Source organism: Nothoprocta perdicaria, unplaced genomic scaffold, assembly GCF_003342845.1.
Source record: "Nothoprocta perdicaria isolate Ctin4 unplaced genomic scaffold, notPer1 scaffold_0, whole genome shotgun sequence".
Lineage (NCBI taxonomy): Eukaryota > Metazoa > Chordata > Aves > Tinamiformes > Tinamidae > Nothoprocta > Nothoprocta perdicaria.
In genome coordinates this window covers 13,477,900-13,491,382 of record NW_020454092.1, presented here as the reverse complement: position 1 = coordinate 13,491,382, position 13,483 = coordinate 13,477,900, and the positions used below count along the sequence as shown (strand labels likewise).

The window sequence follows — 13,483 nt, the reverse complement described above, 5'->3', positions numbered from 1 at the left end:
TGCCTGCACCCTGTGCTGGCCATGCCGTGTCCTCCCTGTGCTCTTTGGGGCAGGGGCGCCCGGAGGTCAGGCACCGGTGGCTGCAGCGGTGTCTGAGGAAGGAGCTGGGCTGGCTGCGGTGGGCTTGGGGAGCAGGCAGCAGAGCTCTGCCCTAGGCTCAGGCTGCAGCCTTCGATGCCATGGAGCATGCTGCGTCCGGGCTCCGTGGCATCCTGCACAGATCTGCTGCTTGCCAGCCCCGGATAACAGGGTCCGCAGGCCCTGAATGCATGGGCAGGGTGCCCCAGCCCAGCAGGGACCCATTGCAAGGGGGAACCCGTCAGGACCCTGCCTGCTCAGCAGGGCACCCTGGCCCCAAAGCACAGCGGTCGGGGTGCTTTGCCAGGTGCTGGCTGTCAATAAGAAATAAACCATTTTGTTCCTGCTGTTGCCATGTCTGCTGGTTTCCAGGCATCAGGGATGCCACCAGCCCTGGGTTGAGTCCTGGAGAGAGTCCTTTTATAAGCATCACTGGGGAGCACTCCTCACAGCTCCTGAGAGCCTCCCGCTCTGTTCTGTGGAGGCTGCATGGAGCTCTGCCCCTGCTTCCCCGCTGCATGGAGCTCTGCTCCCGCTTCCCTGCTGCATGGAGCTCTGCTCCCGCTTCCCTGCAACATTGCAGCCGCCCCGGGGCAGCCTTCAGCCCTGCCCTGCAGCCTGGCACTCCCGGAACCTCTGCAAAAATGTGCGGTGCCAGCGCTGAGCCCCGCTGTGATTTACAGCCCTGCAGAGGAAGCTGTAAATAAGGGCTTTGCCAGCTCCGGCTGAGTGCTGTTGAGCTCCTGGGAACCAGGGGAAAGGCACTGGGTGTAAATCACCTCCTGGCCTGGCGCTTCCCGGTGCATGGCACCCATGGGTGCCCATGGGGGGACATTGATGCCTGTGTCTGCCACCCTGCTCAGGGGGACACCCGGGCTGGAGCCCGTTGGCCACCCCGCTCGGCAGCGCAGAGTCGCCCTGGGGCCCGGCGGGACCGCGGGCAGGAAGGGACGGGCAGGGCAGGACGTGGTGCTGCATCCAGCAGCGGAAACGGCGCTTCCTGCAGAGCCGCCGCTGCTCCGGCCCTGGCGCGGCTCCGCTCAGCCCCGCTCCGGCACGGGCAGCGCGGCACTGCACAGGGCACCCCCGGCACGGTGACAGGGGGACATCCCACCCGCAGGGCTCTGCAGGTGCCGTGTGGCCTGGGCACGAGGGCAGGGTTTTACTGCGAGCGCCTCTGTTACACACGGATGTTTCCCAGTGGTTTATGTCCCGCTGGAATTTGCTCTTCCAGCTGCTTCTCCAGCCCTGGGAAAGTGGCCCTGTGCCAGACACAGACAAGCCCCGCAGCCCCGGACAGCCCCCGCTCTGCCGCCCAGCCCAGCCCCGGGTGTCCCCGAGCTGCCCGGGGGACACGGAGGGACAGGGAGCCCCGTGCTGCCCCATTGCAGCAGGGCAGGCAGAGGCACTGCCCTAGGGCAGTAAAAAATACATTTTCCCCCCATGCTTCATAAATCCCGACAGCTCTCCCTGCCCCCTCGGTGCCCGCTCTGCCTGCAGCCCCAGGGGCACCTTCCCACGACTCATCCTTCCACTCCTGCCCCTTTTTCTCATGGAGCCGTTTGGCCTCTGCAGCAGCGGTGGCCAACAGCCCACATCTCCTCACTGGCCCTGGCAGCAGCAGCCCCACGGGACTCGCTCCGGCTGTGGCCGGTTCCCTGGAGGTGGGACCTACCGGAGCTCCCCATTCCTGTGACAGCCCAATCCATCATGCGGGTGCTTGGCCGTGTGGGCCGGGCTGGTATTTAGGGGATGAGGTGCAGGCGGGACGGGAGAGGAGGCAGAGAGGGCAGGTAGGGAGCGGGCAGGGGATGGGGAAGGGCAGGGAGGACCCTGACGGTGGGCAAGGATATGGCCAAGGGGAAAGAGGAAGCCCACGTGGCCCTCAGGTGACACCTCCGTCCATCTGTCCACCCCAGCTGCAGCACCGAGGCCCATGCTGTGCCACGATGACCGTGTCCTACACGCTCAAAGTTGCCAACTCCCGCTTCGGGGGCTTCTCCAAGCTGCTCTTCCGCTGGAAAGGCAGCATCTACAAGCTGCTCTACAAGGAGTTCATCGTCTTCGTGGTGCTCTACACGGTGCTGAGCCTCCTGTACCGGTGAGCGGGGACCAGCACATCCCCACTGTGGCCCGTGCCGGGGATCCTCCGGGAGGCTGGGAAGAGCCTTGGTGGTGCCATTGCCTGCGGCATGTCCCATTGCTGTGCTGGGGAGGGGGAAGTGCCCGGGACACCCCCGGCAGGGCAGCGAGGGGATGGGCAGGGGGGTGACGACTCTGTGCGGAGGGGACGGGAGCCCTGCGCGCCCCTGACCCGCTGCCGGCCCACGGCAGGTGCCTGCTGAGCCAGGAGCAGAAGCGCCTCTTCACCAAGGTGGCCCAGTACTGCAACCGCTCCACGGACCTCATCCCCATCTCCTTTGTCCTAGGTACTCCTCGCACACAGGTGCCCCGTTCCCGCCGGCACCAGCGGCTCCAGGCTGCTCCCAAAGAGCTCTCAGGCTGTGGGAAGGGAGGAGGGCCGGGGATACCCGGGGAGGGCACTCCAAGGGAAGCCCAACGTGCTCTTTACCCGCCTGCTGTTGAGAAACCCACCACCCCTAGAAACCTGGCAGCTCTTGCATGGGTTCCTCCTTGTCCCAGCTCACCGCCCCGCTCCAACAAGCCTTGCTTTGACACGCAGGACAAGCTGGCTTAGCTGCCACCCCAAGCCCCCGCTGGGTGCTCAGGATCCCCGCACTGTCTCGTGGTGCAGGTTTCTACGTCACCCTCATTGTGAACCGGTGGTGGGCCCAGTACACGAGCATCCCGCTGCCCGACCAGCTCATGTGTGTCATCTCCAGCAACGTCCACGGCAAGGACGAGAGGGGCCGGATCCTGCGGCGCACCCTGGTCCGCTACGCCAACCTCTCGGCTGTGCTCATCCTCCGCTCCGTCAGCACCCGTGTGCTCAAGAGGTTCCCCACCATGGACCATGTGGTGGAAGCGGGTGAGAGCGAACACGGGACAGCTTGGTGTGGAGGGAAGGAGGTCCTGGAGATGCTTTCAGGACACCTTTTCCCCACCAGCACTGGGTGCTGAGCCTCCCCCGGGCTTGCCCCTTCGCCGGCCACAGGTTTCATGACACAAGACGAGCGCAAGAAGTTTGAGAGCCTCCACTCAGACTTCAACAAGTACTGGGTGCCCTGCGTGTGGTTCACCAACCTGGTGGCGCAGGCGCGACGGGACGGCCGCGTGCGCGACGACGTGGCTCTCCGCTTGCTCATGGACGTGAGTGGCCGCGGGGCGCGCGGGCTCCGCGCCAGGCCCGGCCTAACCCGGCCCCGCGCTCTCTGCGCAGGAGCTGAACCTCTACCGCGCCAAGTGCAGCATGTTGTTCCACTACGACTGGATCAGCATCCCGCTGGTCTACACGCAGGTGGGTGGCCCCCAGCTCAGACCTCAGTATGAAATGGTCTTCTCCTCCCCACTGCGATGGAGGACCCACGGCAGCCTCCTTCCTCCACCCTGCCAAGGGTCTCCCTCTCCCTCCCCCTCTATAAAAGCGCTTTATTCCCCTGTTAATTCTGCTCGGGGGCAGCAACGTGCGGGATCAGAGGGCAGGAGGAGGCTGCAAGGCAGTTGCCCCTGGGCAGTTTCTGGTGGGGTCCCGAGCACACGATGCCCTGAGCAAGCATTCAAGAGCTGCTAAGAGCTCCCACAGGGAGCCCCGCTCGGCTCCTTCCCAGGCGGAGCGGCCCCGGGAGCCTCCGCTGATCCGGGCTCCCGGCAGGTGGTCACCATCGCGGTCTACTCCTTCTTCGCCTTCTGCCTCATCGGGCGGCAGTTCCTGGAGCCGCTGGAGCCGGGGCAGGAGGGGGAGCTGGACATGTACGTGCCCCTCTCCACCCTCCTGCAGTTCTTCTTCTACGCCGGCTGGCTCAAGGTGCGGCGGCCGCCCCAGCCGTGGGAAGGTGCCCGCGTCCCGGGTCCCTCCCCGTCCCCAGTGCCCCTGTCTCACCCAGCCGCCCCCCTCCCCAGGTGGCAGAGCAGATCATCAACCCTTTTGGGGAAGATGACGACGATTTTGAGACCAACAAGCTGATAGATCGGAACCTGCAGGTGGGTCCCACGTCACCAAGCGGGGCAGCCCCTTGTCCCACGGCTCCGGCTCGTGTCCTTGCCAAGCCCCCCATCCCCTGCCCGTGTGCTGCCCAGGTGTCCCTGCTGTCCGTGGACGACATGTACCAGAACCTGCCGCCGGCCGTGAAGGACAAATACTGGAATGAGTCTGCGGCGCAGCCCCCCTACACCACGGCCACGGCCGCCGAGACCTTGAAGCCCTCGTTCCTGGGCTCCACCTTCGACATGTGGTGAGTGCGCGTTGCCGCTGCGGTGCCGGGTGTCCCTGCGGGATCCCTTGTGGCCACGTGTCCCTGCGGTGGCGTGGGGCGGCCCTGGGCACTCAGTGGCCACGTCCCTGCTGCACTGGCCCCCAGGAGCCCTGGTGCAGCGTGGAGGGTCTGCACCCCGAGTCTGCAGCGGGAAGGGCTGGGCAGCGCTCGGGAGGCTCCAGCACAACCGGGCTCGTCCCCCTGGGCGCAATTACAGCAGGCAAACAGCAAACCTGCCTTGGCACCGCGCTGCTCGGCCCCGCGGGGCTGCTCAGGGCGATGGAGGAGCCGTGGCGACATGAGTGCAGGCAGAGCTGCCCTTGGTTTGCAAGCACGTCCAGGCAGGACCGTGAGTGGCCGTGGGTGTCTAGCAGCCAAACTGGAGTTTGCACCCAGCGGGAGAGGGGCCTCTTTCCCAAAGGGTCCCCGGGTACCCCCATCACCTGCACCCCACTGTTCCCCCCAGCATGTGCGAGGAGCCGGAGCAGAGCCAGCCGGGCGAGGCGCTGCCGAGCTCGCCGCGTGTGTACACGCCGCTGCTCGCCCGCTTCCTGGCCGCCGCGTCCCCCGCCAGCCTCAGGAGCCTGGCCCGCGGCGGCCGAGCCCACGCGCAGCCGCGGCGGCCCCGGGCCGGCAGCAGCTCCCCGTCCCCCCGCGCCAGCCGCCCCGAGGACCCCGCGGCGGCGGCTGCCATCGAGGAGGAGGACACGGAGGATGAGGAAAGCCAGGCCGGCCAGGCCCTCGTGCCCGGCGGTCGCCTGAACGCCCCGCAGCTGCCGCAGAAGGAGGAGCTGCCGCAGATCCAGGTGAAGGTGCCGTCCAGCGAGAGCCTCAGCACAGACCATCGGGATGCTGTGGAGCTGCCGTGATGCTGCCGTCTGCAGCCCTCGCCCCGGGGGACACGGGGCTCCCCCAGGCTCCAAGATGCTGCCATGGGCAGCCGTGAAGCTCCTTAATCCCAGATGCTTCCCCTTGTCCCCCCCATCCAGAAGGTACGCACCAGGTCTTTCACCACCCTAACGTGAGTCAAGCTTTACCCTAGCTGATGGCAAGATCCCGGGGGTTTAGGACTGGGCACACAGCATCCAAAGTCAAAATACCTCAAGGTTCAGCCCATCGGTGTGATGATCCTCCTGAGCTGCAGCTGGCTCAGGCTTCCTGCTGCCAGGCCCAGCATGGGGACAGGGGATGGCCTAAGCAAGACATCGGGCACTAGTCCTGGAGAAAAATCAACACCATGATGGAGATATTCCCTTGATATTAATAAACTTACTGCCAGCCTTAGCTCTGAGGTTCTTTCTTGTTGATGCAAATGATCCCCAGAATTGAGACGATCAGGAACATCTCATTTGTCCAGAAAGTCAGGGAGTTCAGAATTAAAGTACAGTTGTCAAGGACCATGCATGGTCTCCTGGGACAATAAGGGAACTGCTGTGGTTGGATGACACCAGTGAGGTCTGTGGGATTCAATTTTACTGCTATTAGATCAAATAAAAAATAAATAAATAAATAAATAAAGCCTTTCAGGTCCTGTAGATGGATTCCCACACCCAGACACATGTCTGTTTTTCCTGAGGTTCAGGATAACAGCTAACCTCACCGGGGATAAATTGTGGTCTGTTTATTATGCAAAAAGAAGCTTCATTAATTCAGCCCTTGCAACAATCTACAAAACTCGGTAAAGTCTTTAAACCTGCCTTGGAAAAGGGTGTCCCCTCCTTCAAGCCAGTCCAACTAACGCTGTGTGCAAGCCCGGCTAGTCACACGCACTCCCCTTTCTGGCTCAGTGCATTCCAGACCTCCCTTTTCCCAGGCAGGTAAATCGCTGCACGCATCTATGGCGCTACGCCAGCGCCAGGTTAGCAGCAGCGGGTCCTATTTTCAGGCTGTACGAGGTCCTGCAGCGTGTGTCACTGTGGGAGCCAGCGGGGCTCATGCCCCGACCCGCTGCCACCCTGTCGCGTTCCCACGTCACACCTAGCGCGTGGCTCCGGGGGCTGGAGCTGCAGGGCTGGAGCTGCAGGGCTGGAGCTGCAGGGCTGGCCCCTGCAAAGCGCCTCTTGTTCCCACGGCCGCTGCCCTCAGCAGCCGCAGTCAAGTCAGGTGCTTGGTAGGCACCGTGCAGTGATGAATTGGGTATAAATCTGCTCGTCAGGAGGCAGGGTTCCTGCATTGACATTAACCTGGTGCTAACTCTGTGAAGCTCCATTTCTCCGTGTGTGCAAAGTCCCCCTGGAACACCCTGACTCGTGTTTGCACTTTGTGGAGGGGAGAGAAGAAACAAGCGGAGAGGAAGCAGACGTGACGCATCTCGCCCCGGCGCTCCTTATCGCAGCCACTGCACCTCCTGGCAACGAGGGCGGCTGCTGGAGAGCAGGGAAAGTTTACCCGGGATCACTATGGAGCAGGAATGTGCTTGTGCAAACATGACGCCTGGGTGCGGGCCAGCTCCCAGCGCGGGCGCAGAGCGGAGCTGCGAGGGCTGTGCTGACAGCCCAGCCGTGCTGCTCTTGCAGTGACGTTTTGATGTGGTCGGTGTGTTCACAAACACAGCACAGACCTGTCTCTGCCCCGGCCTCTGAGGCACCTGCAGGCTGCAGTGCTCAGGGTGCCTTGGCCCGCGAGCTCCTCCTGCTGCACACGCCGCGCTCGGGCAGGACAGCGCGGGAAAAGCAGCTTGGGACCTGCCGAGGGCCAAGGGATTATTCGGGGGGCGAAGTCTCCTCCAAGGCCCCAGGGACACACAGCAGTGCCCAGCGCCGAGCTGCCCGCTGGATACAGGCACCTTGACCTGCACACACCTCTCCATCGCGGTGCTGCTCGGGCCTGAATGATCGTGGGTTATTTCCCTGGGTTCAGAGCGGAAAACTGAAGCCCAGGCAGTGGGCATTCCTCCTCACCCAGGAGCTCCTGCGAGGAATGAGGCTTCTGTAAAAAAACAGTCCGAGCAGGGTCATGAGTGCACTGTGTGCACTTGGCAAGCATAAAGAAGTAAGTGAAGTCCGGCCTCTCTCCACTCCTGCAAGGGCTGGCCCTTAGAACAGCTCAGTTCCTTCACCTAAAAACCACATCCAATATTTCTCAACTGGCAGTGGAGTTTTATCTCACTGACCTTCTCCAAATATAGCAGCCCTACAGAGAATTGGCTTCTCCAGCTTTTTTTTTTTTTAAGGGAGGAAAAAAGGGGGAAGTGGTTAGTGTCATTTTGTTCACCATGGCTTTCCAATCCCCCCAAACACAACGGGGCAGGATGCTGGCACTTGTACCCAGCTTTCGAAAGAGCCAGACCACAGGTAGAGCCTGGCCCTTCTGCTAGAAGGAATTCATCTCGCACCGGAATGAGACCGAGGAGGTCAGGGAAAGACCAGCTGGTCACTCAGCAGTGCAGGAAAGGTTAGCTCGAAACAAGGACCCAACAGGACCCAAAACACAAGGATGCAGTCTGAAGGATTGAGGAAAAGGGTAAAAGGTGCAGCTGGCCCAAACCTGTCGAGGACTAAGTGTGATCTGGAAGGAACAGACAGCAGGTGCCAGTTGCAGAAACAAGTGGAGTTAAATCTAAGTTTTCAGTTTTAAATATCGTTACAATCACAAGTGTGAAGAATGTGAGAAATGGGAGTGCTGCAGCTCCAAAACAGAGCAGAAACATCCCCAGACCTTACGGAGTTGTCAGCACTGAGTTACGCAGCTGTCAAAATGTGCTTCATCTGACAACCCTTCTCCACACCCACTTGCTCCACTAAGTCACTGCCCCAGAGCCCAGTGAGAGGTTTTAGCTCAGAGCACGCAGGCTCAGCGCTTGCCTGAAGGCACAAAGCACTCGGGATTGCAGGAGATCCTTCTCGCTCTCCCATTCTGCAGGCACTTCCAACTTGCACACACAAATAAGCACGCCACCCAGTCAGTGTAGTAGAGACTCGGTTTTATTCGCTCTTTCAGTAGAATACTTTATATTTATTTGCCTTTTCTGGCCTTGATCTTCCTCAAGTAGAATTCTAATTCCTTGCCTTCCAAAACATAACCATCAGCTCGGCCACACTGTCCAGGTCTGGAGGCAATGCAAGCTGCAAGGAGAAGTCATTCAGTTAAAATGACTTAAACAATTCACATGGACAAACTGAAAGAAACACTGTGAACAGACTCCGCACACGCATCAAGGTGCAAAAAACAGTAAGAGATACCAGTTTATACACTGACTTAAGTGCCTCCCCTTAAGATACCTTAAGGTATCTTGCTCTGGAATCTGCTCTACTACACTAAGACCATGGTGAAGTCCTCTTCAGATCTCCAAACTGTCATCGCTCAAATTCAGTAGCAGAACTGGACAAAGGTCTCATCACCAGAAGACTTCAAAAATACTAAACAGTTAAACCAGAACTTAAAAGTTTTCAATGGCATTATATGCCTATTCTGATTTTTTTTTTTTTTTTTTTTTTTKTTTTTTGTTTTTTTTTGGCACAAAAAGCAGCCTAGAGGTCTCTATTTTGTCTTATCTTACACTGCATGACCTCCTCCAACACTGACCAGGAGTGAATATTGCAGAAGCTTTGCTGGGACACACACAGTAATTCAAGCTCCAGAATCCCATTTCCCTTCCTGCCAGAGCAGAGCTATTTCCAGACGAGATACAAAAAGCACAAAAGCTAAGAGTTAATACTCACAAAATACTCCTATCAATACCAAGAGCAGCATCACTACTGCTGCTCTGCAGTTAGCTTCATCACTGCTTGTACTGGTTTGAGCGAATGCAAAGATCAAGAATAAAATTCTCTGCCACTTTGTTTTGTGCCTTGACTCCCTTGTCCCTTCCCATTACAGATGTTTCCAGGGACTCACCAAGCAGCTTTCCTTGCTGGAACTGCTCTTCAAGAATGTTTGCTATCTTGGCAAACTTCTTCCGCTCATCGTATTTTTTCTGGATCTTCTTTGAACGCTTCTTGTTCAGAATTTCTTCTTCCTCGGGAGTCTAAAAATAAGGCATAAATGGTGACAAGATTAAGTCTCCTGCTAGTGCAGGCTCAAAGCTGCAAAACTTATCCTCCACTAATGCCAAGAAAATCCTTGTATTCTCAGCCTGGCATTACTGCCTCTGCTGAGTCATACCTGCAGCGTTCAGTATCCAGTGCAGCTCCTCACTTTTGAGGCTAAGAGATGCAACTATCTAGACCAAGGGATGTAACTACCCAGAACTTGCCCACAACAACACAGCACTCTAGAGAAGGTCGCTCTATAGACAAACTGCCAAGCTTTACTTCATGTATTAATCCTCCTCCAAAATAAACTGCATCCTCTCTCCCTCTCCGAGACGAGAGGGCGCTTGGGTGTGACCAAGTCCTGGCAGGACAGGTTACAGGCTCTCATAGTGCTCAGAATTTTTTTTTTTTTTTTTTTTTTTTAATGCATGGTGGTTACCTTGGAAAAAAATACAGCATGGGGAGGTTTAAATACACCTGAGAGTCTGGGGTTTTAATTTTAAAATAAAATTAAAGATGATGAATCTGGACAATCTAAAGATACTTAAAACCCTACGCAAGCAGAAGTTCTCCTACCTAACTTCTAATTAGAAGGAAGCAGGCACAAGGACCCGACCTGCAAAGTCTTCCTCAGCACAATACGATGTCATCGCTTCCCCCTCAGCAGCAGAACTGGACACAGTTCTCATCATTAGAAGACCAAGTGATCTACAGGCAGGTCCTTGTGTGCAAATGCATGCAATTCCCCAGAGGTTCTTTCTCTTCCCCAGAACACTTTGTAAACAAGAGGTAGATTTATCCTGGTAACTCCCCCCTCCAGAGGGTGCCAATGCTGCTAACTGCATCTCCCAAGGCAGACACTACTCCAGCAAGCAGACAAAACATCTTGCAATCCTGTAGACACCACACAAGCCAACACGTACCAGTTTGGCACCCTTCTTGCGCCCAAGAGGCAGGGCGTAGTGGGCTTCATACCACTGCCGGTACGGGGTGCTGTCAACGAGAACGATGCAGTTCTTCACCAGGGTCTTTGTCCGCACCAGCTCGTTGTTGGAAGCGTTGTAGACGACATCGATGATTCTTGTCTTGCGAGTGCAACCTTCCAAAAGAAGGGCATCAATTCAAATCTACAGGAGTTAGGTAACTGAGTAACAGTCTACGGCATCTCACACATACCCTAAATGCTGCTCTCACACTTTGAAGTTCACCCAAACGTCCTCCAGCTTCCCTGGCACTCTCTTTAATTTAACTAAATGATGCACCTCTTCTTTCATCAGTCCAATTTTCTGTTGTTAGGACAGTAGCCTCTTCCTGGAAAATGGTTCATTCTAGATGAAAAAATAGTGGCCTTGCTGGAACTCATTTCACATTAGACTGAGTGATGTTGAAAACAGAGTTTCTGGCCTGAAAGATACTTCAGCAGACACCAACTAACACAGTTACTGAAATAAGCTGCACTGAACAGAATTGCTCCGCAGTACAGCCTGGGAACCATTTTTATAGAATCAGATCTTACGAGTAAATTGAGAGTAAGCTGTTTTCACCCTTCAAGTTTGACCTAAAACGTTCAGCCAGATGCAAGTGTTTTGCAGTAGCCAGCCCCAGAGCCCCAGCCCTCTGTGCACACCAAGGAGAGGCACAGTGTGGCCAGAAACAAGGAAACATCCTTCTTCTCGCCCCTCACATTCTTGATCTGCAAAGCACTGTAAGGCCCCTTACTTCCGTGACACTGCCTACTGCAGCTTTCAGCGTGGAGAGCGCTCTGTGATTGCTGAGAAGCCCAGGCTTCCTCTCTCCTCACACGCTGCTCACTGAAACACAACCCTACCTACTTACCACTGATGTTTGCCATTGTACTGAGCAACACTAAGTGGTCATGGGCTCAAGACAGATGATTTTTACCTAGTTACCTATTTTTTCACTAGTTATCTAGCATACTTGGTTTTATCGAGAACAAAAATCACCTTGCCTAAGGGATATTTTAACTTCTCTCTGTGAGGCAGAAATAGAAATTACAAAAACGAAGGCTAACACAACACCTCTGGAGCAGCTCCTTCTTACTCAAACCCTCACACTCCTCTCTTGCAGAGGACTGTCTAGCCTTTGGCAAGTGTTCACAGATACACCAGGCAGCAAAAAAAGCCATATTTATACAGTCCTAAAAATATTTAGTTTTGTGGATTTATTTTTTTTTTTCTGGTGATTTCCACCTATCCCAAGTAAAATTAAAAAAAAAAAAACCTTATACAAGCATTTCACTCAGTGTAACTATGACATCCCAATCACTGTGAGCTTAGTGCAGACATCCAAGTCTCCTAAGCCCACCTAAGGTCAGAGTTATCATCATCGTGCCTCCTATCCTGTTCTGCAAGCTCCAGGGTTCAAAACCAGCCTAGAAACACGTGTTTGCAGCATCACTCCCTCTGCTCTGCAGCAGGTCAGGTGGCCACAAAAGCAAGGCTGGTCTCTGACATACACCCAACTTACTGTACACTCACATTCGGATCCCCAGGAGAAGTTGCCAACGTCCAGCCGAAGGGCACGGTACTTCTTATTACCGCCACGAACTCTCACTGTATGAATTCGGCGCGGGCCAATCTACAGCCAAAATCAGAAGTTATTGTCCTTGGCCTGGGTAGAGCACAGAGCCCACGCACAGACAGGGTACCCAGCAGAGCCCCAGGCTCAGAGGCAACGTGGTCAGTGTAACTATGACAAACCCCAGCATTGGCAGATGCAGTAACAACCAAAACGGCATGTTGCATCCACCTAAGGTGAAGCTTTCATCACTCCAAGTGCCTCTTTCTACAAGAATATATCACTGTGTTTACCAGGCATCGGGAAAAATACCAGTTCAAAGAAGCAGTGACAGATAATTTAACCATTCACAGAGCAGAGCATGCTCTTACGCCTCTAAAAATATTTAATCAGCAAATCAAATTTGGAAATCAAAACAAACACTGGCCACTCTCTCTAAATAACCCACCTTGGTATTGGCAGGAGGCCGCCCCAACTCATACTTCCTCTTCTTATGGTAGGGCTTCCTCTTGCCCCCAGTCTTGCGGCGCTTGTGCCAGTTATCCCTGGAGATACCTGGGTGAAGAGCAGTGTGGTCAGAGGATGATGCAGAGACCACCTGGGTGCAGGGCGGAAGGTGTGGGAGAGGGCTCCGAGTCCTCAGCTCTCCAAGGTTGGTATCCGCACAGCACACTCAGCCTCATGCAGCAGTCAGAGATGCTTCATCATTGATACTCGGAGCCACCACCACCACCTCCTTCCAGCGGCGCTCCACAGAGCAGGGCGCTTCCCCCATCCCACTCCACTTGCTCTATCCCTGGCCCCCTTTTGGGGATGCAACCCTCCCATCCCTAAGGACTCACTGCACGGCAGGAGCGAGGGCTATGCGGTTTGGAGAACACCCCACTCGCCCCACGGGGGCCGCTTCCCCAGCGGCCCTTCACGCGCAGCCCCGCGGGAGGCGCCTCCCGCGCGGAGCCGCCGCGATGCGCGGCCGCCCCCTCCCTCCGCCGCCATGTTGGGCCCGGCCGCCCTCTCCAGTCAGCGCCTCAGCGGCCGCCGATAACGAGCGGGACGGAGCGGCGGCGGCGCCCGAGGCGGCCCAAAGGGGCAGCGGGGCGGGCAGCAGGAGCAGAGCGGGCGGATGGCGGCGGATGAGGGCGGATGGCGGCGGATATCGCGGATGGCGACAGCCGCACTCACCCATCCTCGGCGCTGCAGCAAAGAGGCGGCGCGGGGGTTGCCGGGGCGGCTTGGCGGGCCGAGCTCTCGCGAGAGGGTGACGTCAACGCGCGGCGCGAGCAGGGCCGTGCCGGGGCGGAGCGCCGCAATGGCGGGACGGGACAGCAACCAGGAGGCGCGGGCCGGCGCTCATTAGCATTGACATTCATTAGCATATCCCTCATTAGCATACCCAGGCTGCACCGCGGCAGCACCGCGCCGGCCCCGTTACGGTCCCGTTATGGCCCCGCTCCCGCCTGCGGGGCCGCTCGGGCCGGGGCGGCGCCGCGAGCTCCGCGCGCCCGCGGCGGGGCCGGAGCG

The 13,483-nt window shown here is 57.3% G+C and overlaps 2 protein-coding genes and 5 non-coding genes across 7 annotated transcripts; 1 reads left to right on the top strand and 6 right to left on the bottom strand.

The window, feature by feature from the left end:
* Nucleotides 1–2,027: 2,027 nt before the first annotated feature.
* BEST4 (bestrophin 4) lies at nt 2,028–5,320 on the top strand. The gene is made up of 9 exons (XM_026053498.1): nt 2,028–2,179; nt 2,413–2,507; nt 2,834–3,067; nt 3,194–3,348; nt 3,419–3,637; nt 3,851–4,003; nt 4,099–4,179; nt 4,276–4,430; nt 4,918–5,320. Exons 1-9 carry the CDS (start codon nt 2,028–2,030, stop codon nt 5,318–5,320), a joined length of 1,647 nt encoding a protein of 548 aa, XP_025909283.1.
* A 2,389-nt stretch (nt 5,321–7,709) lies between these two features.
* LOC112943880 lies at nt 7,710–7,839 on the bottom strand. Its single transcript, XR_003248672.1, has one exon. It is a non-coding gene; the product is annotated as a small nucleolar RNA SNORA35 (small nucleolar RNA).
* A 517-nt stretch (nt 7,840–8,356) lies between these two features.
* On the bottom strand, nt 8,357–13,171 carry RPS8 (ribosomal protein S8). Its single transcript, XM_026033448.1, has 6 exons — nt 13,145–13,171; nt 12,411–12,517; nt 11,923–12,022; nt 10,348–10,523; nt 9,288–9,417; nt 8,357–8,515 (listed from the first exon to the last, which is right to left on the bottom strand). The coding sequence occupies exons 1-6, from the start codon at nt 13,146–13,148 to the stop codon at nt 8,406–8,408; spliced, it is 627 nt and encodes a 208-aa protein (XP_025889233.1). The 5' UTR covers nt 13,149–13,171; the 3' UTR covers nt 8,357–8,405.
* LOC112943866 lies at nt 8,726–8,797 on the bottom strand. Its single transcript, XR_003248670.1, has one exon. It is a non-coding gene; the product is annotated as a small nucleolar RNA SNORD38 (small nucleolar RNA).
* Nucleotides 10,050–10,122, bottom strand: LOC112943858. Its single transcript, XR_003248669.1, has one exon. It is a non-coding gene; the product is annotated as a small nucleolar RNA SNORD38 (small nucleolar RNA).
* LOC112943874 lies at nt 12,119–12,221 on the bottom strand. Its single transcript, XR_003248671.1, has one exon. It is a non-coding gene; the product is annotated as a small nucleolar RNA SNORD46 (small nucleolar RNA).
* LOC112943850 lies at nt 12,595–12,679 on the bottom strand. The gene has a single exon (XR_003248668.1). It is a non-coding gene; the product is annotated as a small nucleolar RNA SNORD55/SNORD39 (small nucleolar RNA).
* Nucleotides 13,172–13,483: the final 312 nt, after the last annotated feature.